We start from the raw sequence: 25,728 nt of genomic DNA, 5'->3' as shown, positions 1-25,728 counted from the left end.
GTTTTATTGATTATAACAGTAATATTTTATTGAAAAATCAGTCATCACTACTAACTAATTTTTCTCAGTGAAATTTCACACACTATATTGTTTGCAGTGCTATATTAACTAAAATCAATGTTTATCAGTAGTAGTGACACTGATTCCATTTAAGAGAATAATGATTCGATATTTTTATCGTTCAAATAAGACTGGAAACCGCCAACGACATTATTTTCGTAATAAAGTGCAAATAATGGTAAAATGTATTGCTGCAATTATTGTGTGCATCTGATAACTATTTATTTTTATGCGTTGACGATGTCCATTATTTGCAGTGAAAGATTAAAGTATAACACCGGTGTTTTATTAAAGACTTGAATTGACACTACCTCACGTTATATTACATACATGTTGTCTCTGTTCGCAAATAAAATCTTGTTGTTCTTGTTGTTTAACACACAACAGTCATGTAATTACCAACATATCTGACAGAGAATAGAATTACACGTGCGATGTTTTCAAAAGTTACAGTATTTTGTGCAAATTTTTTTTCACAATCCACTGACTGTGTCACAAAACAAAATATAAGAAAAATGACTCGTCGACGAAACGCCCAACAGAGAATACACATTTCGTAGGATGGTGATAATTGGAAAGCGGCGGTAGGTTTGCCCATTAATTTTGCTCTGTCTAGAAAGTTGAAATCCAGTGATTAACTGGCGACGTACCGTACACGAGAACGTGACATATATATAGTGAATGCTATACAAAATTTTATTTTTTCAATCTAAAAATTGTTACTATAGATGCAAAAACTTTTAGAAAGTAATTGAAATAATTAAATACTTAAATTTAAAAAATCGCAAAACATAAAAATTAATTGCGATATTAATATAAATAATAATAAAAAAGGGAAATTTATGTATAATAATTGAAAAATATATATTTGAAATTTTTAGAGATTAGAAACATCTATATAGAGAAGCTACAACATAGAATAATTCAATAATTTCAAAATCGGAAAGATAATATTTGTATAATGTGAAGAAACTGGATATAGAGATATAGAAATATAGAATAGATAACTCTTATTCTCTCTGTTTTGAATGAAAATGCATATTGCACGAAATGATATAGCCGCAGTAATTTCGTGCAAACGACAAATTGGGCATTCGGAAAAATTGCTGAGCCGTAGGAGAGTTTACATGATTGAGAAGCGAAACGAATAGAGAACTTCGTGAACTGTTCTCTCTCTTCCCTTTCGTTAGTATCTGAATACGAAATCCTCTTACGAACGCGACGATATTTCGGCTAATGGTACGCCATTAGTTGAAACTGGAAGCACTTCATTATGCCAGATCTGTTTTTCGCAAATGTCAAGGCGTCAGACGGAAAACAATCTGACGAATGTACATAGTGTCTGTCGGTCCACCTTAAGACTTATCTAACTATTATTATTATAGCCAGATGCGCCAAAGAAAGAAATGAAAGAACCCTCTTTCTTTCCCGAAGACGATTTGTAGAAATTTCGCACCACGCTTTCTTCTTTCCTGTCTCAGACACTCGTTTGTCAAGTTGTTGACAGAACGTTGCGATGTATTCTTATGTTAAAATGTACGTCATTATATACTGTCAGGATATATCAAATGTTTTTGTGACGTTATGAGTCACGATTCTATATCAAAGAGAGATTATTCTTATTCCAATATTAAAATGATGATAAAGTATAAAAACATTTCCCTATAAGGTATAAAAATATTCTCTTCCAAAAAGTTTTGTAATTAATTTATTACATTACTTTTTTCTCTTTACGTATACATATATATATATATATATATATATATATATATATATATATTAAAGACTAATTAAAAACAAAAAAATAATACATAATAAAATATTATGACTCCAAAAACATTATAAAGAATTAGTTTTTCTTATAGTGTCTGATCTCGTTAATCTCTTTTTTTATATCTTTTTCTTAAAATTTTAGAATATGCAATTTGAAACATAACGATAAAAACACACATTTTATATTAAAAATTTTATCAAACTTTCTTTTGAAAAAATTGAAAAACATGTGATGCAAGCCTACACGTATGGATTTTCTGTGTTGTATTTGAAGCGAAACATTTGCTTTGACTTTGTTATCTCCCGTTATACTATCGCGGGATTGAAAGGTGAAAATATACTATACACAATCTCTTGCCGGATTAAAAAGTGGATCATGAATTCGAGTTGCCGAGAGTTCAGTCTTGCATAGCGCATTCGGATGCTGCGATGCGAGAAGCGCATCCGGCATCCGCATCTCACGGCAGATACGCATCAACAGCACTCGACTCTGCGAGAATATCCGATTCTCCGGTAGTGAGTAAGTAACGTTGCAAATAGTACAATAATCATGAAATGTATGCCTCTATGAATCCGCACCACTTCCGCCTCTGTTTATTAACCTAATTTCGAGCAATACCGGCGTGGAAAATACTCGTGGATATCAATAGTTCAATCTCTCATCATGTATATTCTCAAGCAGCATTGCTTTCGCCAATACTCATGAAAATGCATCTATGAAAGCGAAGTAAAGAAAGCGAGAGACAATATATGCGCCAATATTGTCTCGACATAGTCAATATCCATTATAATAATAATATCCGATTTTTTTTTCAGTATCGTATAAGTAAAACGACGTGAGTATCGCGAATAAATTCATCTCGTATTTATGTCATAAATGCATCTCTGGTCGTTTTAATTTTGAGATACGACGACGTTAGCTATATCATATACGGGATTTTATGAAAGGGTAATGAGCAAGATTAATATGGATCGTAAATTTCAGCCGGAATACATATTCCTCGCAAATTGATCTGTTCACGCGAGCATAATCTTTGCAAGTGTTAATACACAGGCGAGTTGAGTTATAATTAGAACTAGAAACAGCGAGCGCTTTTGTGAAGGGATATGCAAATAATGTATTTGCCATGTGTAAAGGGAGCTCAAGCCAATAATCTTTCACGTAATCTTCTTAGGGTACGGGCGGTTGGATTTTTGCAAAATTTCAATCTGGTAGCATCGTGTGCGGTGCATGCGCAAAAGCCAACAATTTAACGAAACATATGCAAAGCTTGCTCTTTTCGTTGGCATTACCTTTCTGGTTGTGACAGCATCGTGCTCAAATTGTATGTTACTTGAGAGAGATAACTTTTTTCTCTTTCTTTCTCAAAAATACGAGGCGTTTCAATTATGAATGAACCTTGTTTGTTAAAGTCGTATACAACGCAGAGACAGAAACATCTACGAAGCGACATACCGAAGTTTAGCGATTTCCGCAGTAGGAGAAAATTCAACTCACTCTTTCATTTTTTCCCCTTTCTTCCTCCTGATAAAAAAATTAAAAAACCGCAAGAAGATGGAGAAACACAGTATATCTGTCTTTTTTCATTTCACGAACGAGACAACGAACTAATAAATAATTCTGAAAATAATTTCGCGAACTAAAAATAGTGCGAGTCAGCGGGACATTCCTTTTGCAATGCCGCGACTTCGAACCCACGCGACATGCATAAAAGATTTATGCAAATATCCAATCAAGCCTAGATATTCTGATGTTCGGATCTCATCAAATGCAATATAGCTCTTTGAAGATGAGATTATTTGACATTATTAGTCGTGATTAATATGTGTATCACTATTTAATGACAAAATTTTAAAATTACTTTGTTAATCATTATTATTTAAAAAATATGGTAAATAAATATAATACATATTTTCATCAGTCGTAATGCATTAATTAATCATATGCAAGATTTGCTATCAATTCTACGTAGATGCGTATGTCGAGTCTCGCTGCATCGCTTAACATGTGCTAATCATACTCGTATGCTAATAAAGTGTAATACGCCCGTCGTATATTTAATGTCAAAGCGCGCTAAGAATTAAGGTCACATCGCGAAAATGTGATACAAAATTGAATCACTGCAATTCAACTGGGAGCAAAGTATCTTGTTTTAATTTTCACAGCAAGATAACATCCGAATCATGCATAACGAAAATATGATCAAACTGTCAGTCACGCCATTGTCATTGCGAAAACATGAATGTAAATAGATATCGAGATGCAGAGAAACATTTCTCTATAATTGTTCAACTTATTGCAAATTGCAAAAATGTGCAGCTTGCTTTTACTTTTTTCATCGTATCATCAATAGTTCACAAAATATACGTATTATATATATCATACATTTAATATTAAAATATAAAATAAATTTAATATAATCTCCTAAAAAAAAGAATTATATAATTTCTTGCAAATAAAATCATATAAACAAACTGAGAGAAGAGCATCTACTCGAGTCTATTGATAAAATAAAATAGCGTGCGATTATATAATTTAATTATAATGTAGCAAAATCATTAATCATAGATTAATATAAAACACATGTTGTAATTTATAAAACGCAAACATGTTTATGATTTTGTATAAACATAAAATATAAATATATTTTTGGTGTCGTAATGTCCCACACACACATACACATTGAGAAAATGGCGAGAGATTATGATTACGCAAGTTTATATTCTTATTGTTCTATTCTTCTTTCAGGATGAGAATGTGCGTTTTCCGACAAATTGAATTTTACGGTCTCTCTGTTTTTTTATTTTTTCTGTAGGACGAAAGTCAATCACGTGAGCATGCCGGCATGGAAAATGAAAAAAGCCACGAGCGTACTCGAACAACGTTATCGAAGTGTCGACGTCATTCAATTTAATAGAGTGCCTCTCTCTCTTTCCCGCTAGATTGTACAATTTATTCTACGCCAACCGTCGTACAAACAAAACGGGGCGAGCTATTGCTGAGCGAGCGAAGACGAATCGATTTGGGGGACGTCAAACGGTTGACAGAAGGGAGTTTTACCTCGTCCCCTTGTTTAAACACTTGATATGCTAATTACTATTCTCGTATCCGCATTCTCCTCGATGCTTCGCGATTTGTGCTTTGTGAAAGCGATGCTAAAACAGCATTACGCATCAAATTTATTCTATAACGTGACGTATTTTGAAATAAATCCATAATTCATATGTAAATGCATTTATTATTTGTTATTCAAGAATTAAAAAAAAAATTGCAAAACAAGAATTTATTGCTATCGTTTGCATCACATTTTCTCCAATACTTTTAATAATTTTCTTTAAATAAAATAATTTTCTCGTCACTTTTCGCCTTTACGATGCGACGTTTCGTCATATAAATGATTAATTGCTACATTTCATTCTCGTCTCTGGCATACCGTTAACTTTCCGTATTTTAAGCTCATTGCGCTAAACAAGAATAGGACTAAAGTCACAGGCATTGCGCGAAAGCGTCACTCTTAGAAGAAATCAGACATGGCGGAAGCTCTTAATATTTTCCCAATTGAATCTTCCTCTCTGCGAACACGTCTCACTACCAAACTCAATTAGCAGTCAAGCAATATCCTTCATCTCGATTTCGAATTTCTTAAAAGAGCGCTTTCGTAAAAGATCTTCGGAATACGTAATAATGCATCGTCTAGTTCTTTCTTTATCTTTCGATCACAAAGGTTATCTTGATCATCCATAATTATGGCATTATTCAACATAGATGGATCGCTGATCAAAAACGGATTGTCTATAGATATCGAATGGAACCGATTTTCTAAGGCGATTTATGCTATCTTGATTAACTTGAAAGTACGAGACTTCGACAGACAAAAGATAATGCGTCTTTATTTTATCAACTATACATCTTTTTTATTTCACGAAAAAAATGAAATTTAAATAAATATAATAATCAATTAAATATATGAAAAATGTATTATAATACATTTAATATATTACATTTAATACATTAATATATTTAATATATACTTGAAAATATTAAAATTGTGCAAACTTATTACAAATTTATAGAAATAAAATATTGAATAGCCCGAATCTGAAATATATAAAGTGATATTCATTCGAAATGTATATATTTTTAGAGTCAGAACGTATACAGATTTATTCATTCTGTATATGTGACACTTGTATTAAAACTTTACATTTTCCGAGTATAAATTTATCCTGACATCCATTCGTTTCGTTTCGAAAACTAATAAAAAAGCTGGCATATATAAAACGTATTTGCAAATTTTTACATACAAACAATTCAGAGAGAAAAAAATCTTTACATTTTAAAATAAATAGAAACTAATTTTTATTGCTTACCTTATCCTTTTACAATTATCTATGTCATCATAGTTACGTTCTCAAGTCATTAAAAAAATCGAGTAAACAATATCGTATTTCAAGTGTAATCTGCAGAATGACGCTCTTGTTAAAAATAACGAAATAAACAAGTGTGTATATATACGTGCGTTATTTTTTAAGTTTTAATTTTCGATATTGATACTCTAAGAAGATTTCTGCTGGGAGATTTGAAAAAACAGAATTTTGTATACTTTCTCAACAAATATCACGAGATAAAGAGGAAAGAGCATCGGCGAAATATTAACATTACGATTCCTCCATATGGAAAAGTCATAGATCAAGATATATTTTCCATAACGTACTCTTTCTTCCTTTGTCATCATAAATCCTTTACACGAAACATTCGCCTCTGTCCATCGATCGCAACGAGCTCAACGATGACGTAGACGATATACTCTCGCGCTCGCGATCCCATGATCCCTGTGCCGGAAGCGGCCTATTAGTCGAGCAATGATAACGTCAACGGACACGCAGGTCACCGACAATGCAGCACCAAGCTCTACGAACTGTGACGCCTTCGCGCCCCAGACTAACAGTCCATCTTTAGTGACAGTTTCGCTATCGACATTGCCAGTTCCGTCGCGGTGTCCTTATACCTTCCATCGACTTCCGGAGTTACGCCGAGTTCGCGCCTGCATACTTTCGGCGGTGGATTAAAGGGAATCGTATCGAATATCGATGACGTACGCGCGTCGCAAAGTGTCAATGTGTTCTTTTTCGGAAAATTAACGAGATTGATTCCGCGCTAACTAATCGCTGATATACAATCGATCATTGTTTGGAAATGATGCTGAGAATGACATGGTGATGCGTGCGACCATCTAGTGCGATTTTCGCGGCGCAATTACGCCGGATAAACGCGGCGCACGGATATTACTATCAAATAGAGAAGCAGTGAGTGATTATTACCTCGTGGATGCTGACGGAAGTTGAGCAGCTCGATTTTTTCGATCGAGTTTGCGGCCGCGTAGATGGGTGTCTGCGCTGTGAGAGGTGTTTATCGGGAAAAATATAAATCGAGATGGGATCGTGAGCTGCGACTATAATGATGGCATATATTCGTTGCACGATATCGGGATTAGTTGCGCCTCGAGACTCGCTCACGATACCATTATCGTCGGAAAAATGATAGCGTCGCGCGCTGCGTGCATGAAGTGATAAAATTGATACAGTTCTGTTCTTTTTTTTGCGATGCGGCAAAACATTCGCTTTACAGACTGAGGAATTTCTCGAGGACAACCGCGAACTCTTTCTTGTAGCATCGCTTGAATAATACTTGTTGCGTAACGAGATATAAGGATGCGAGAGTGTTAAAAAAAGTCGCGCATTTTTGCGATTGCTTGAACTATTATATATACGCAGTGACATCGAAAGCGATGCCTAGTGATCACGCGAACACACATCAACATTCCATTTTATGTCTTCCGTTGAGTGTGTTACGAGCTAAAAGAAAATACAACATCCGCCGAATGGTTCGGTACGTGTAATATCTACGTATGTATTGTGCGTATTATACAGCGCGTCATGTATTTAGAAAAATATATATATAATAATATCATAATTGCATTTCTTGATCAATTTGAAATCAATTCCTTGATTAAACTATAATCATCGATTCTTTACAAGTTTTTAGTTCTTAGCATTATCTTTGAAATTAGATTTAGAATAGAATTCTTTGTCAACTTGAAAAAAAGCAAATACAAGATAAAACATTAATATTTATATTACTTAAAAAAATCACAATTTACAGAATTTATTTAATGGCGATAAAATAATTATGTAATTAATTTTTGAGTAAAATTCTGAATGCAAAAAAGTTAGATTTATCGAGAGATACATATTTCTTAACATTTATACATCTTTGTAAAAAAAGAAAAATATGGTAGCAATGTAAATAAATGCGGAAGTAACTTTTTAACGCGTCGAATATTAAAAAATTTTATTATAAAAATTTCAACAGTGTTGTAACATTGTATTAATGGATACGGAAATTTAATACTGTAGTTATTAATATCCACGCGTAAAAGCTTTGCGCAGCTACCGTATCCGATGATAAGTTGATCGTTATGCAAGTATACGAATATTTTCGTAATATAAATATGTAATGCAATCGGAATATTATTTACATACATTATTGTTGCGTTATCAGGCGTAAAACATGTGTTATTCTATACTATTTATACTAATAATAATTTCAATAAATTTCCATTTCCTATTACTTTGTGTAAGCTACATAATTATTGACTCAATATTAAATCAAAGGAAACTAAATATTGTTTTATTTTAACAATGATATCGTGCTCATGCTAATATTTTCTGCATACATAATAAGTAAATAGTTCTTAAAAAAATATTATTGTGTTATAATAAAAAAATGATTGAATCAGGATACATTTTGTTTTATTATAACAAGATGATAAAATAACCTAAACATAATATAAATAATAAATGGAAAATATATTCTTCTTGGGATATTCAATTAAAAATTAAAGTCTATTCTGGTATTAAACCAGATGCTACATTTTCTCTCTCTTAATCCTTATTAGCAGAAAATTATTTGATAATGCACGATGTATTCGCATATTAAATTTTCTGTTCTCGATAAATTTGATTCTCCCTGTCATGTTCTCCTTATTCCTTTTCCATAAACGAGGGGAACTTATCGAGCTTTCGTTTGCTTGCAGACTCGGTGTATTGGTACACCGTGGCAGAGCGAACAATGGGTATGATAAGAGCAGAGGCTAAGTAGCTAAGGCTGCAGGTACAGGAACGGTGAGGGCGCGAGGGGAAGATTGGAGAGAGGCGCGCGGCGGACAGAAAGCGAGAGTGAACGCGAGGGAGACAGGCACGGAAGGCAAACAGAGAGGGAAGATCCGAGGGGATCGGCTATTGTGACAAAGTCACGGGGGAGAAGTGTGGAGTCGTACAAAAAATGAGGGAGCACGGTCTGTCGGATGTGTGGCGGCTGGTGTGGTTGCTCTGCCTCGTTTTAGCGATGGGTTTATCGCAAGTATCGATGGTCTGTCCGACCCACAGCGATATCACGCCCTGTTACTGCAACATGAAAAAATCCGGCCTGGACATTGTGTGCGAGATCACCGACATGCAACACATCACCAAGGCCATGTCCGTGCTTAAGGGTAGACCGAACATCGTGATATTCTACCTTAGACTTAGGCACAACAACCTGCCGAAATTGCAGGGATACGTGTTCCTCGGGCTCGACATACGCCACCTCACCATCCATAATAGTAGCCTAGCGGTGCTCGAGGAATCCTCCCTTAGTTCTCTCGGTAAGTGTATTAAATCAATAATATTCATTTAGCGAAAAAACAAAAATATTCATATCCCATTAATAGAAAGAAACATGAGATATTGAGATTTGAGTATTTGATTTTTTTCAGAAAAAAAATTAAATATATATATAGAAAAAATAAAATTATATAAAATTACATTTTAATGGAATAAAATGTAATTTCATTATACAAAATACATAAAATTTAATATAAAATATTTTAAAACGTAATAATCATGATCAAAATTTGTACTCTTATTTAATTTTCAGATGTATTAAAATATAAAAAATGTTTTTTATATTTATTTTTTAGAATAATTTAATAATTAATTTTATTTAGAGCAATTTAGAGTAAATTTTAAAAATGTAATGTGCTAATTATAACTATATGTATTGTATAAGTTTGTGGAAAGTTTAAATTCTTAAAACACGTCGAGTTTATTTTAAAACAAGATTGCAATGAATTAAACTAGAGCTATTTGCTATTACAGCTATCATACAATAAGCATTCTCGTTATACAATTATTACGCAACAAGTTCAACTCTAAATATTTAAGCATTTAAATTTTTAACTTTAAAAATTATTAAACTAGTTATCATATACTATTTATCACAAAATAATTTTAAAGTTTAATCATAATTTCTTAAATAATTCAATATATTCATAATATGCGAATATTCTTCAGAATCATATTCAAAGATAATAGTGTCCATATAGTAAAAAAATAACTCCTTGATTAAATTGTATATCAACAAAATATTCGATAATCGTCATAATTTCAAAGCACGTCGCTGCCAGTACATGAAGTGATGAAAAAAGCTCCGCACTACTTCATGTAGCATAATATTTTTTTACGGCGCAGAACAGCAGCTATCCTTTGGCGTCAAAAGACTTTCATGGAAGATTTAAGATTAGTTTTTTTTTTATATTAAAGCCAACATTGAGGCACTCAGGCTGTCACGCGAGGTCCGCGTTAAAGTCGACTGCAAATTTAACCCGCCTTTATATCTCTTACCAAGCTGCGGAACTTAGCAAACCACTGCACCGCGCGTTTGCGGCCACATTGATTCGGAATAAATTACTGTAAGAGACCGGAAAATACGTTCTTTTTACACCTGCTATATAAAGGTACGAGATACGCGGGAATAATCGTATAGCGTGGCCACCGGGGATCTTAATAAGAATACAGCGCTGTCTCGGCACGACTTCGCTCAATCGCTTTAAGACTCGCAACTCAAAAGTGTATTAAATGTTATTTTTAGATTATACACTATAGCTACTATTATATAACATATTAAATTGATAAGATCTTTTTACAGAATGGGAAGGATATATGTATCCCAAATTACATATGAGAGAGAGAGAGAGAGAGAGAGAGAGAGCTTCGAAAACAGTCAAATTACAATTTATACTAGTGATCACAAGTGCAAACAAGAATTAACAAACAATAATTCACTTCTTTGCAGGAACGGGATTGACACAGTTGGATCTTTCCCAAAATTCGCTGAGTAGTGTCCCATCCCACGCGTTGCGAGACCTTCACCATCTTCTGATTTTGAATTTAAATCGTAACAAAATCGCAGCTATTCACAACAAGGCTTTCGAAGGTCTCGATACACTTGAAATCCTAACGCTTTACGAAAATAAAATATCTAGTATAGAGCCAGATGCATTCAAAGGACTTGATAAGTAAGTCTTTTCTACTCTCTGTATATTGCAAATTCTAAGAAAATAAAAACAGAATCAAAAGGCTTTTTCTTCTTCAACGATATAAAAAGAAAAAAGAAAGTTAAAGTTATATTTGCTTAGTTAATAGTTAATAAGATAATACGAATTAAAAATAGGAGCCAATATCTCAACCTCTCTTTAATTGTAAAAAAATAAAAATGGTTTTAAATTTCGCGTTTCTAGCCGGAGACTCAAGAGGCTTAATTTAGGCGGAAATGAACTTACGAGAATCCCAACAGAATCTTTAAAATCATTAGAATTGTTGAAGAAATTAGAACTGCAAGAAAATCGCATAACAAGCATAGAAGAAGGTGATTTCGAAGGTAAAATGTCGATAATTTATTCTATTTTTTTGCAAGATACATACCTTTTTTTTTAATATCTCTTACGAAATATCTCTTATTCCATAACGTACGTAATATTTTAGAAATACATATAATACATTTCTACAATCAATTCAGCCTTTCTCTGATTCCTTTTTACATAAGAACTTTAATTTTGATTAACTTTTTTAATCTATTACACATCGCTCGATCTACACACACAAATAAAATAATTTTAATAAACGCATATGTATTACGGATATTTCATACAATTAATGAAATGGACTCATCGATAAAACGTTTTGCCCTTTCAGGATTGAAAGCACTCGATTCATTAGGATTGGCGCACAATCATCTCCGCGAAGTCCCGGGGCGTGTATTCTCTCATTTGACGCAATTAAACTCTTTGGAACTCGACGGAAATCAAATTACTCATGTGGATCCCAATGCATTCATCGGTCTAGAAGGTAACTGTAATTATAACTTAAAAAAATAATTATTTTATCTATTAATTTTAGATATATACGCGAATACAATATTTAAAACGTTTAAATTATTATAGTAGTAATTGTGTTATTCTTTACAATTTTTTAATCAAATAAAACATTAAAAAATTTAATAGCTCAATAAATTCTTATAAAAAATATATTATCTATTGCATGTATATAAAATATAAACGACTGACGTCAAATTTTATTTATATTTATCGAATAGTTTAAATTGTATATATATATATATATATATATATATATATATATATATATATATACAACACGTCGAGATAAATCTTCTCAATACTCGATTTCAATAGCAGTCGCGCGATCTTATGTTTACTTTACCGTGAAATTCTCGCGGTCTTTGTAGATCACGTACTCTTTTATTTATTCGAACGTCGCAACTGCTTAGCATTTAAATTTACCGCGACTGCTCGCTGGCGATGCAATCGGTTCCTTTTGGATGTGAATATAAACGAGCAAACGACACTTTACAAATAACCCTTCATCTTGCTACATCCTATAAACACGAGTTCGAATATCAAGATAGTATTTCGACAAAGCAATATTCCATGCCAGCAAACAGTATTGACATTTTCGACGATTTACTCGAACAACATATTACTAGCTTTACGATCAATAGGACAAATGATTCAATGATATATAAACGTTGTTATAAAATATAAATTAAATATTAGTTTGAATTAAATGTCTTTTATATTTGATGCGCCAAAATATTTTATCGTTAAAAATATCGTATTATCGTCACATATTTTTATCTCTCTTAAAACCTTTTTTAAATAAAAAATTAAAATCATATATATATCAATATCATATACAAATCATATATAATAAAAATAATTTTATCTACATTAAAATTAGATATATGCACACATTTTGAATTATATATATAATTTTTTTATTTGATTTCTTAAACATGTATCTCGTCAGAAGGTACTAAAAATTTTTTATATTTAGATTACACATATTATTTCGTTATAATGACGGATCCAATTAGAGTTTTCGATTAAAGTATTTGATTCATACTTGCGTAAATTTTTTTCAATCAATTATTCGCTGTTACGAATAACTTGATTTGATAATTAACTATAATCCATCCAAAGAAATTCGTTTGAGCGTGTCGTAACTCTCGAAGGTTATTATTGATGCTTTTCACGTAACGAAACTATCTACTGCGATATAGATTGCTGCCTTATTCGTCCTAATATTTGACATTCTTGCGTGACTATTTTAATTACGTTACTCGTATCATCAAACGAGAAAATCAATTAATTCTTTCAGAGAAGAAACTCATAAACAAAGAAATTTAATAAAAAATTTTGGAATGATTAGACTTATCTTCGCATTCTAAATATCAACGTTCTTTTTAACATATTCTTTCTTATAATCTTCAATGTTTCGTTCCAGAAAATTTACAATATTTACGATTGGGAGATAATAATTTACATTCGGTACCGAGCGATGCTCTACGACGTTTGCATCGCTTACGTCATCTTGATTTGCGGGCAAATAACATTACTGCACTTCCGGAGGACGCTTTCACGGGCTACGGAGATTCCATCACTTTCCTTAATCTGCAGAAAAATATGTAATATTCTTTTTTTTTTCGATATATGAGGATTTAGACTATATTTAAATTGATTATGCATTAGAAATTCATCTCTTACACTTTAATATAATAATCCATAATTTATTAGCACGAATATACTGAGAAGCTGTCTCTGGTGTATACAAAGCATTCTGCATCATTACACTATCTTTTCAGGATTAAAACACTTCCGTCTCTGGTATTCGATAACCTTAATTCGCTGGAAACTTTGAATTTGCAAAACAACAAGCTCTCACATATCTCAAAAGACGTCATAGAAAACATCGTTGACACTCTACGCCATATCGATATAACAGGTAACGTATATCTTTTTTCTTGTCAAGTGAACAAATACGAGTTTTATGTGAAATAATGTAAAAAAGTAATCAATGAGAAAAATAATACATATTTCACGTGTATATAATGGTGGTCATTTAACTTGTTTGAAAAATTGTAATCTCTGCAAGATTGCGTATTATCAGATTGCATTTCGAATTTATTAAAAGCTTCATACATTTCGCGCAACTTTACTCATTTTTGTTTTCTTTCTCTTCCATTTCTCGTCCATGCAGATAATCCTCTGATTTGCGACTGCGATCTACAATGGTATTCCATATGGCTCGCAAATCTGCGCGACAAGGACGACGAGATGATGTCAAAGAAGCGAACAATCTGCACAATGCTCACGGAACATCGCGAGTACTCGGTGCAGAATATTCCGCTCGAGAGAATGGGTTGCACAGGCAAGATTGTTAGTAAATACTCATCGTCGGCCACCGCCGAACACAAAATATTCATGGACGCGACGAAATTGTTGTTCGTTTTTATTGCCGTTCTGGTCTAAGTCCGACGAGACGTCCTGCGATACTTCGCGATTGCAATACCATCGACTTTTCGTTTCGACGCCGACGGGATTAACGATTACGTTTAACATTAACGTTTGCATTAAGCGCCGCTACTATGATCGCCGCGAATTACGATGAGTTTTTCGATTCGTTATTCAAATTCTGCAAAGAATTTGATGAGAGAGAGAGAGAGAGAGAGTTTCACGACACGAGAGATTTTCCTCGTTTATTTTCCTTCTTTCTTTCTCGAGGTAATCGTGACGCGATAGCGGAGACGTGTCACGATTCCGCGATAAATATTTTTGTCGATTTAGAGCCATCCTTTTGTAGAAAAATTGAAGTGAAACTTTATCATTATACGCGCAATAATTTAAAATACTCATAGTGAGATGTGGCTTGCCATAAAAATGACGTAAGTGAGCTTCGACGCGAAAAGTTGACGCATCATCGACAGAATGATAGATTTTAATCGGAATTGGATAAATTAGTTGACGAAGAAAGCTTCGAGAACCCAATATGCGAACGAATTATTACTACGGCTTGATGTGACGGGAATGATTGATTCCTTCGAAAAACGATTTTTTTATTTCCCACGAGGGGCACACGAAGACAGACGTCCGTTTCGTGTACGAAATGATATATTGGGCATATATATATAAATATATATTGCAAATCGCGCGTTTCGCTTTTTTTCTATATAGCAGATACGCGTCCATGCGATCGCGATCGCATATGGGCAATCATATATCATAGCGTGGTAATTGCGACAATCGACCTCTCTTGAGAACTGAATACTTTATTCTTAATTCTTCATTCTTCTGGATACTTGTCGGATACATTTTCGCAATAATTGTTTCCCCATCTCCGGATTACCGGAGGATTATTCGATGGTTCGATTCAATTAACGCGCCATATTCTACTATCTGCGAAAGTCAGTTTGCCGAAACATTTGGATTTCAATCGAATCGATACACTTGAATTTCCTCGGTGCTATTTCTAAATTACTCGAGAAGGTACAAGATGAATTAGTTTAATTTCAATGCTTAAGCATTGTCCATAGTGCGCATCGAAGCAGGTCGATTTATTCGTTATAAAAGCTTGATTAAGCCCGCGTAATGTTAACAACTTGCGAAATAATATTAAAAAATTAATAGTTGCGATCATTTCAGATCGCAATATGTATCACGAGCAATCCCTTTCCAATTAACGAAATGATAATCGCAAACATCGTTGCACGGCTAGACAATTTTAATATATAATAACACGCGGTGCGTAGAAGATATACTTGCTATGAGAGCGGATTTATTTCTGATGATATCATTGTTATTTATAGCACACTCAGATGCTTTACGATCGAATCGCGCCCACCGTAATTGCAAAGTAAATGATAAAATACGCGGCTTTCATGCTCTTCGATAATATGTCAGATCTCTATCAAAAATAATAGATAATGCATATTCTCAATAGCAATATGACGTCACATCATTTCGCGCAGCTCGATAGTACAGGATCTGAACGATTGCTAAGATCGAACGTCGATCGCGTGCGATCGACGAGTGGACCGAAGAATTCTCGCCCGCGAGGAACGCGCGAGGTTTCTTCACCGGAACGTTACATATCAGCATCGTTGCCAATTATTTCGTCGTTATCTGTTATTAAGCTCGCGGCGCGAGGCGTAGTGTATTCACTAGCGGATACGAGTGACGGAAGTCGATAGCCGTTAGGCGCGATTTCGCGCCACTCGTCATATACATATCAATACGTTCCTGTTGAACAATAGAGTCGGTGTTGCAAATAGCCGGCATTCTCCATGATGCTCGCATACTCCATATGTCACGATCTTCCCGGAAGCTTTGAGAAGCTACTACATATTATTTTTTTATTTTTTATCCAAGAATTTTTTTCACTTTAATAAATTTATAATTATTTAAACGGAGATATAATGCTTTTCATATTCATCATAAATTAGAAAATTAAAAAAAAAAAAAATATTCAAATTTCTCGCTTGAATTGCTTTAAGATATAAATAGTTTGATTAAAATGTATTAATTTATGCGTATTGATTACAAAATAAAATATATATGTTAATTAAATATTGTGGGAGGATTGAAAGAAAATAATTATGAAAAAAATGTGGTCGTGAAATATATCCGTCTCTTATCAACTTTCCTCCTGGAATGTCCCTACGCGGCAGTCGCTAACATCTTGAGATCGTCTCGATACTTAATTCGATTCGCAAAGACCCGACCGCACGAAATGAGATAACGACTGTGCTGATGACACGTAATACTCCCAACGATACTCTCAGCAGGAAACCGACACTTGTCAAAGTGTCGGTAGAGCACAAACGCGGTTATTCAAACGCCTCGTTGCGTCCGCTTTACGACTCGGCTATTTCGCCGTCGCTATACGTGTGCGCTAAAATTGCATCATCTTGTAAAAGGAGGCATCATCACATGCGACGCACGTGTTCGCGAGACAAACAATCACAGGCGTAATTCCTGACTTGTATATAAAATATTTATCTCTTCTATTTTAAAATAATAATTTATGCTTATATAGCGGAAAGAGAGATCGTGACATACGGAAATATAAATACTATGCGTGCTTCGCTTCGAAAAATGTTCGGCGGATGCATCCGAGGATGCATCCAGCGATGAACGCGTTTCTCAGAGAAGACATATATCGAAACCGATTGCATAGAAGAGCGTTGTAGAATTCATAGGAACGTAGTGCTGATCACAGTGCTAATGCGGAAAGTAATATGTGTTTTGCTATTCGATATGTATAATAAGCATAAGATAGAATTAAGCCTAAGGCATTATTGTAAGAAGAACTTGCCATATGGCGGGATACTAAGGACACCTGTATGCGTTATATTGGCGCATCCAGCCGAGCTTTTCGAAAGAGAATTTTAATGGACGTAGAGGAAAATTTTATTTTTTTTTCTTCGTTTCTTTTTATAAAACTTTATAAAACAGCTCTTACTTGATTGCAATAACATTTCGCTGCAAATATTTTTTTTCAAAAATGTACTATTTCTTCGATAATCCAATAAAGAGATTTTATATAAAAATAAAATTTTAAGATTTCATACATGAAAATTTAAGAAAAAATTGTGAATTATTAAATGCGATGATAATATGTAACATGTGACTTTATATTTATCTGGTTCGTATATCGCGTGAATTTTATTAAACAATTTTAAGTTTATATAACGAGGCTACATCAATTTTCCGGAAGAAATCATGTGATCGATACAGTGCGATAATTCGCGAAGATATATTTAAAAAATAAGATCTCTTTCGAATGCGTAGGCAGGAGCGCGTGACATATATCACATACCACGTACACATATCATTTATACGCCCAAATCTACTTGTAAGATAAACTGATTAATTAAGTCGATTTAAGGCTTGACGAAGCTATAACGACTAAAGATCGTATACATATCGTGAACGTACGAGATTTAAGAGAATTTATTTGTTAACATATACATATATACATATATGTACGTTATATATAATATATATATTATTATGCATTATTACGATCATAAAAGATATATATTATATACCTATATCTCTTATACCATATACATATATACGCACTAGATGTTTTTTCTAAGAAGTTATATTGATAAAGATATGAAATCGCCGGGCATATACTGACGTTGTAAAATTGATTTACATTTAAATCTATTTAAATAGAAATGCTGCAGGTTTATCATTTTATTCCTATTTCCTTATGTTTTATCATAAATATTCTATAATACGGAATATTTTTTTTTTAATATTTATGTGATTGTATGCTACATTAAATTTAGATAAGTTAAAATAAAAAATTAAAGATACGCCAAATACGATCCTCTGCAGGCCCTACATTTAGCTTAGGATCCGTACGAGGCATATCAACATATTCATTATTCACATTTCTCAATTTTTTTTTCATTTTTTATAAATGTATACAAATAATTCATGGACATATGATTATTTTAAAAGATCTGTATATAATTATGATTTTAAAAGGGGATAAAGACGACAGTGTGTGAACGGCAGCAAGTTACAAAAAAAAAAAAAAAGAAAATTAATAGACACGAAAGTAAAACTAGCGAAATAGCATAATTATATCTGAGTCGGAAGTTTGGTATATATATACTTTTACTTTTATTATAATAGTTGCATAAACAAAGCATTTAAAATATAATGAAAAAATTTGTTTTTCTAATTTTTTTTGTATTATATTTCAACCAATTTATTATATCAGCAATATCTTCTTTTTATCATACACACATTTTTATTTCTCTATTTTCTAAATATAATTTTTTTGTAACTAAATTAATAGAAAGAAGATACACTATAGGCGTAGCAATACTTTTTCACAGATCCAAATCCGCTTAATTTAAAAAAGATTAATTCGCCGAAAAACTTCTGGCTTGGCGCGTTAGAATATATCTTTAGGCAACTTTTAGCGAAAACGGGAACGTCTAGTTCGCGTGACTTTAATCCTTTCGCTGCTGAATATCACAATGCTATATACCGTGTAAAAATGCTCTAGTACTGTACACGAGAATGCTGTATTTGCGTAACGCATATACAATCGTTGTGAGAGGCGAAAAAATCATCCTCAAAATCCAAACCGTTCACTGCGTAGACTGTAAAATGACATTCGCCTTATATACGCTTATCAGCGATCGCAGTATCGAAAGGATTATAGACATCGTCGAACACTGAGCCCGCAGAACCATAACGAGACATATCGCTGAGAGACGGCGCCAGCCTCGTCGGGCGCGCCGTTTATTATTACTAATTATTATAAGCGGATATTTTTGTACAGCGTCTTACAATGTGGTCGGATGGTTGCCGGCTCGCCCGACGGGCGCGCTTGGCCCTTCTATTTACTTCATTTAATAGCGCGTATACCCTGAAGAGACGCGTATATTGCATACATGCGCATCAAACGATACGTATATACATATATATATATATATATATATATATATATATATATATGTATATGTATATGCATGCGCATGTGTATGTATCGGGACGTGTAGACGAAATTATCGATGGTCTTACTCAGGACCTACCCGCGCGTAAGAACGATAAACGGAGCTTAACTATTGATCGAAGGATAATATCTTTGTAACCTCGGTGCTCGCTCACACGTCGCTTCTTCGCACGACTCGAGAAACCTCGTATCTGTGTTGACACGTACTCAATACGCATGTACACGACATTATACGAACACGCACTATAGACATACGCAGAAAGACGATGACACGTTATAATCTTACCGAGCATTCCATCCTCCTCTTCCTCACTGTCTTCTATTTAAGGAAAAAAAAGAAAAAAAAAATGATCATAATTCTTACGTATATAAGAAGTAAAGTCCGTGTGTGAAATTAGACATATAAAGAAAGATTAGTTCTCTCTCTTGTCAATCAATGTATGTACACATACATTTCTCGGCATAAATGCTCCTAGATGAAGATACGTATTACTGTCGTATACAACACGTACCTAAACGAACACACGTACACAAGACTAAATCACGCCTAATGTTATTATCGATGTTACATATATGACACACACATACACGTACTTCGTCTGTATATGTCTATACATAATGTTACATATATATATATTGTCATGATGTAACTATTACGTGATATGTATGTATTATGAAGCATTTCTCCCCTATCGGCCCGCGACTCGGGCATCTACTCAAATTCTAATGTCTACATGTCATTGTTTATTATATCGTTAATGATTATTACGTGTATATGTGAAACTTTCAAATGAATAAAATTGACATAAGCAAACTCTTATTCGTTATTACCTGTACCTTTTCGTCGTTTTATAAACAAAAGTAATTTATAATATAGTATAAAATAGCTTAACAAATTTTTAAACAAAATAATTATTTGACAGGTTAATTGCTAGTCATTATACAGTTAGTAATTTAATTTAATTGCGATATATCGTTATAAATTTGATACACAAGGAATCGACATTTCTTAATAATGAAATTGAGAAGATGTGATTAAAGAAGAATATAATGATAAACGCATTAACTATCATTAACTGTTTCCTCATCAAATTAAATAATGATGTTTTTTCTTCGATATACATTATATAATACAAAAAAGGCTAAGTTATTGAACAATGATATATTTATCTTAAGAAAATCTTTGTTTTTTTTTATTTTCCGAATTTCAAATACTATGTATCCTGCATATTAACCAATAAATTTGTCCGAAACTTAATTAAATCTGGCTAACAGCCCGAACTCACGTAGGTCAATGTCAAATTCTAGGAACACACGTAGTAAGTTACGATAATAGCATTGTGTAATTTTAAAAGAAATCGAGAAAAAAAAGAAAAATAAAATACAAATAATAAAAATACATTAAAAAGATACGTGATATTTTGTGAAAATGTCCTGATGTGTCAAATTCACATGGTTTGCACAAAATTTACACGTATTAATATCAAACATTATTTTTTGTTCAAATTTGTTTCATACAATTATTGGAAAAAGTTTCTATATTTTTTAATCTACAAAAAATTGATGCTAGAAATTTCAATTAAAACATTTTCATAATTCTATTATTGATTAACATAATTATGATTTGCTTGTTGATATCATAATTAGACTCAGTGTTTCAAAAATAAAGCTATGGAATCAAATAAATGAAACAATGTAAAATAATTATTTGAAAAATTATAGACAAATGACTGTATAAATAAATATGACAAAATCGAAATGATCGGCGGAAATTTGCGCTTTTAACTATCCTAAACTTAGCAATCTGCAATGAGTCGTTTATTATGGTAATGAAGCGATTCCCCCACCCAAAATTATTTTTAGCCGTTAGGTCAGTAGTTCGATTTAACGTCGAAGCTTTATCTGATTGGCTTAGATTAACATACATATATTAAAGTTAAAGGTAGAGTTGCCAGATGATTTTTTTTTTCACGTATGAGCTATCGGCAATCCACTACAATTCTCTAAAAGGATGCAATGCCAATGACAACCTGCTATATGTACGCTTTGCAATGTATAACCGCTTTCATGTTCGCGAATAGTTCGCTATGTGCGGGGAAGCCATTCCACTATAACATGCAATCATCTACGTCATACAAAGATAATATCAAATATGTCATGAGAGAGAGAGAGAGAGAGAATTTCCCGCCAGATTAAATTATCTCTGAATGTGAGTTAAATAACACTAGTTATACTACAATGATTACTAAGAAAATGTTAAATTGTTTTTCTTAATAAAAGAGAATAAATATATCTAAAGTCATAATTATTAAATAATTGAACTCCATTAAAGATAAGCAAGAATATTCAACAATTATCATTTCTAAAAATTTGTTACCAGAATAATTCTGAGAAAAGATAGAAAATCTCTCTTTTTACCTTTCTGAAATTATTTAAATAAATTCATACAAATATAAAATTATGTAAACTCTAAGAAATAATGCAGTACACCTGATATTATAAAACTTGTTTCACTAAAAAGATATAAAATTGTAACGTTTAAATAAATGTAGATATTATTCGTGTGTATTTATAATAATTTTAAGATAATAATATGTTTCAATTAGATAAACGTTCACTCAATTGTGAGCATGTTAATTGTTTCGCGAAGATACAACCGTGAAAGTGTCCTAAATAAGAATCTTTTTATAGCGAGTTCAGTTCGATACATGTGATTGGCGATGATCTATTAACATCGATTGTAGGTGTGTATTTGTAGTATCGCTCTACTAATTAATTTACTACAGCTCAGTACAACTCTCTCGTTGGAGCAGTGAGTTAGCGTATCGAAAAGAAACTCGTTAATTATTTTGTGATTAATTTGACAGTTTCACTAGAACCGTAAACTTTAACGATATGGTAATTATCATGTAAATTTATAGAGAGTTAATATTCATTAAATTATAATTACGCAATGTTTTATTATAGTATTCGTTTCGCGTATTGTATTGTTAATAATTTATACTTTTAATTAATAAATTTGTGTTCGATACTGCAGGAAGAAGTTCAGCTTAGTAAAGATCAACTATCCCGTAAGTGCATTTGTGTATTAAAACATTATTTAGACACTCGGAGCGGTATCTAAAAAATCAAAAATTTTTTTTTTATAGATTTGAAAATGGCATTTAATGCGTTCGACCCCGATAAAAAAGGATGTATTGATACGAGCATGGTAGGCACAATTTTGAGTATGCTTGGCCATGAAGTGAAATCAGACGAACTCTCAGAAATTATATTAGAAGTTGATACATGGGGTAAATATAATATACTGATAATGTATGTGTATAACATAAGTAAACAGATCAAAATATAATTATATTCGTCAGCTACGCATTTTAAATATTCTCTATCATTCTAAACAATAGTGACAGATTATGACCTATTTCAAACAAAAATATAAAAAATATAAGTTTTTTTTTGCTTAGAATACAGTGCAGAAATATGTGCGATAATATGTGCAAAAAAGTTACGACAAATTTATCTTTTAAATAAATAAGAAATTTAAAAATGTACACATTACAAGAGATTAATCGTAAATCTCATATCGGGTATTCATTTCTAGGAACCGGGGAACTGAAATTCGAGGAGTTTTGCCAAGTAGCGTCGCGCTTCCTTGAAGAGGATACTGACTCTGAGGAAATACAACAAGAATTACGAGAAGCATTCCGATTATATGATAAAGAAGGCAACGGTTATATCACAACCGATGTATTCAGAGATATCCTTCACGAACTGGACGACGCGCTATCTCCGGAGGAACTTGATATGATTATAGACGAAGTGGACGCTGATGGATCTGGCACAGTCGATTTCGATGGTGAGAAATCTTGTGTGGCGCACAGGTGCTAATCCACTTCGTCTTTGCAAACCTGACTATAACCCCGGTGTTTATGTTACAGAATTCATGGAGGTCATGACAGGATAAATTATGACTTTGGCACCGCGCGGATGCATCGTGTCTATCGCCCACGAACAACGAGTATGCCTGTGCAAACAGAGAAGCCGAAAACTCTTCAAAATTATATGTGACGTTGACGGAAAGTCATGCGTTTATTACACAAAAAAGTTCCGTCGTAAAACTTACGTTTTTTTTTTTTTTTTTCTTAAATGAAATACGTGATTCCAATAGTGGATGTAATCGAAAACAAATTCAAAAATTTCTAAAATAATACGCATAGAATAAAGCCATGTCAAACATAAATTGGAGAAAAATTTTGTTACTCTTTTAAAATAATAAAAAAATGTAATAATGACAAGATTATATGTATTTCGAAATTTTCAATTATTAGTTTGTTAGAAATCATAATTAAATAATATATTTTGCCTGCGTGATGTGTCACATGCCGAATAAAATTAACAAATCATTTATATTATAAAATCATGTATAAAACAATCAAAAAGATGCAAACGAGTGAGATTTATTTAATAATAAATTCCGATCAAACAAATTTCAATGCTATGGAACATTAATCATTTTCTTTTTTTAAAGTTTCGAAAGTATATAAACATGCAATTTTAATAAAAACTTGATATTTACTTTTTCCTTATTTTATTATAACAAAATTTAGTAAAGTAATTAAAAACACAGTAAAATATAATTTTATTTCATTTTATTATAAATTCAATATTTATGAATCGCACTTTAAAACTTCATGATAGGAAAAAATAAAAAGAATGGATTATTTTTTTATATGTCAATAATTGAAAAAATAATGCATATGTGTGCTTTACAATTCTCCGTCATCTTTCATATATAATTATAGCTATTATAATCAATACAAGATGTCGCACCTGAAAATACATGCTCGCGTGTTGGCAGCTATAGTAGCACGTGCTTTGCACACATCAACTGCAGCATTACATACTCTAGTCTGTAACAGTATTGTAATCTATTGTGAACTTTTGTCGAAAGAGTAGCGTGCTCCAAGGAGATCGACAATGCACGCGATGGCAAACGGCTGTATTCCGGAGTGAATGATAAAATCGCCTAAATATAATAGCAGCCACCGGGCTTTATGAGTTTATAATTAGGAAGCTAAGAATAAGATCTGTGCATGATTATTGCATAGAGTCTTGGGTCACCCATAAATTCTCCGGCGGTGAGCCAATATTGTCTATTGTTGCATCCATGTAACCGGTCACACATCGTGTCGCTCGTAAATTTCGGCGTTTTGAAACGTTGCAAAATTTCACAATGAACCGCTTGTAATATGTCAGATATGGCGATGTGAGTTCTAATCATAAAATGTTTCCGCGATGGTCTGGTTAGAAAATACGGCACAATTTTATTACTATAGTATGATTCAAAGAGATATTTTAAAGGAACAATGAAAATTGCCACGTTAATAACTCGTGTGCTATTATATTTTTTAATATAAAACGGAATTTGAAAAAACCTGATCCTTATTATATTAAGTAAATAATAATTTATATATATTATTCTATAGAATTTTATAAATATTTTATCAAATATTTTTCTTCTATTATAATACACTATAAAATAAATTATATATTACATATATCATAATATATAGATATACATATGTTATATCATAATAAATGGTATTTATATAATCAAATTTAAAATCTTCTTCATGGGAATATAAAATAACTTCATACATTTCATTTAAATAAAAAATTCGAGATGTGAAAAAATTTAACATAATCAAATATATTAAAATCATAAACAAAATCATTTAATATAACCAAATATTATAACATCCGAATATAGCTTTCAATATTGTCACGTTACAGTATGCATTATATGCAGTATACGTTGCAAGATTATTAATTTTTTTCTTTTTATTAATAAATTCACATGGCTTTGTCATACATAAATAAAATAAACTTTTATATAATTAATGTAGCTGGCTGTAATACGTTTCACACATCATAGTTAATTATTCGCATCAAGACGGATTGCATGCAATATGCTCGCATTAATTATGCCAATGTGAAAACGTCAGAATATTTAGCCGTTTTGACAAATCGAACGTACAACTGTCAGTAGCGTGGATAATTTTCGAAATTAAATGCGTTGCCATGAGTTCTGCAAAATTAGGTAAAATGCGTCTATGGAAATAGAGTGGGGAGAGCGTCCTCGATGAATTTGAAAACCGCTAGACTCGGCATGTGTAG

At 32.5% G+C, this 25,728-nt stretch overlaps 2 protein-coding genes across 7 annotated transcripts in view; both read left to right on the top strand.

Moving 5' to 3' along the window:
- LOC126851408 (leucine-rich repeat-containing protein 15-like) overlaps positions 1 to 20,365 on the top strand; it is an 89,944-nt gene extending 69,579 nt beyond the window's left edge. For 3 of the 5 annotated variants that reach the window (XM_050595348.1, XM_050595350.1, XM_050595349.1), the window contains 7 exons: positions 8,931 to 9,539; positions 11,009 to 11,231; positions 11,454 to 11,593; positions 11,908 to 12,060; positions 13,516 to 13,696; positions 13,874 to 14,013; positions 14,269 to 20,365. In XM_050595348.1, the coding sequence (XP_050451305.1) occupies positions 9,179 to 9,539; positions 11,009 to 11,231; positions 11,454 to 11,593; positions 11,908 to 12,060; positions 13,516 to 13,696; positions 13,874 to 14,013; positions 14,269 to 14,540 (1,470 nt within the window). In that variant the 5' untranslated portion in view covers positions 8,931 to 9,178 and the 3' untranslated portion in view covers positions 14,541 to 20,365. Of the gene's footprint in view, positions 1 to 6,728; positions 7,741 to 8,930; positions 9,540 to 11,008; positions 11,232 to 11,453; positions 11,594 to 11,907; positions 12,061 to 13,515; positions 13,697 to 13,873; positions 14,014 to 14,268 lie in introns of those variants that run through there. The other 2 variants (XM_050595347.1, XM_050595346.1) reach the window with 2 other exon arrangements.
- A 1,797-nt stretch (positions 20,366 to 22,162) lies between these two features.
- On the top strand, positions 22,163 to 23,689 carry LOC126851437 (troponin C, isoallergen Bla g 6.0101-like). Of its 2 annotated transcripts, XM_050595410.1 has the most exons (5): positions 22,163 to 22,295; positions 22,589 to 22,622; positions 22,701 to 22,844; positions 23,153 to 23,407; positions 23,490 to 23,689. In XM_050595410.1, the coding sequence occupies exons 3-5, from the start codon at positions 22,709 to 22,711 to the stop codon at positions 23,513 to 23,515; spliced, it is 417 nt and encodes a 138-aa protein (XP_050451367.1). In that variant the 5' UTR covers positions 22,163 to 22,295; positions 22,589 to 22,622; positions 22,701 to 22,708; the 3' UTR covers positions 23,516 to 23,689. The 2 variants fall into 2 exon arrangements, with proteins under 2 accessions (XP_050451367.1, XP_050451366.1); XM_050595409.1 differs by having other exon boundaries at positions 23,153 to 23,689.
- Positions 23,690 to 25,728: the final 2,039 nt, after the last annotated feature.

Source organism: Cataglyphis hispanica, chromosome 8 (genome assembly GCF_021464435.1).
Source record: "Cataglyphis hispanica isolate Lineage 1 chromosome 8, ULB_Chis1_1.0, whole genome shotgun sequence".
NCBI classification, from domain to species: Eukaryota; Metazoa; Arthropoda; class Insecta; order Hymenoptera; family Formicidae; genus Cataglyphis; species Cataglyphis hispanica.
The sequence above is the reverse complement of the archived record's forward strand: the minus strand, read 5'-3'. Positions and strand labels throughout refer to the sequence as shown.

Bases quoted from the DNA above. Each gene is read 5' to 3' on its own strand.
- LOC126851437 (XM_050595409.1), top strand. From the start codon at position 22,709: ATGGCATTTAATGCGTTCGACCCCGATAAAAAAGGATGTATTGATACG. The intron at 22,845-23,152 runs GTAAATATAATA...ATTCATTTCTAG, and splicing joins ATTAGAAGTTGATACATGGG to GAACCGGGGAACTGAAATTC.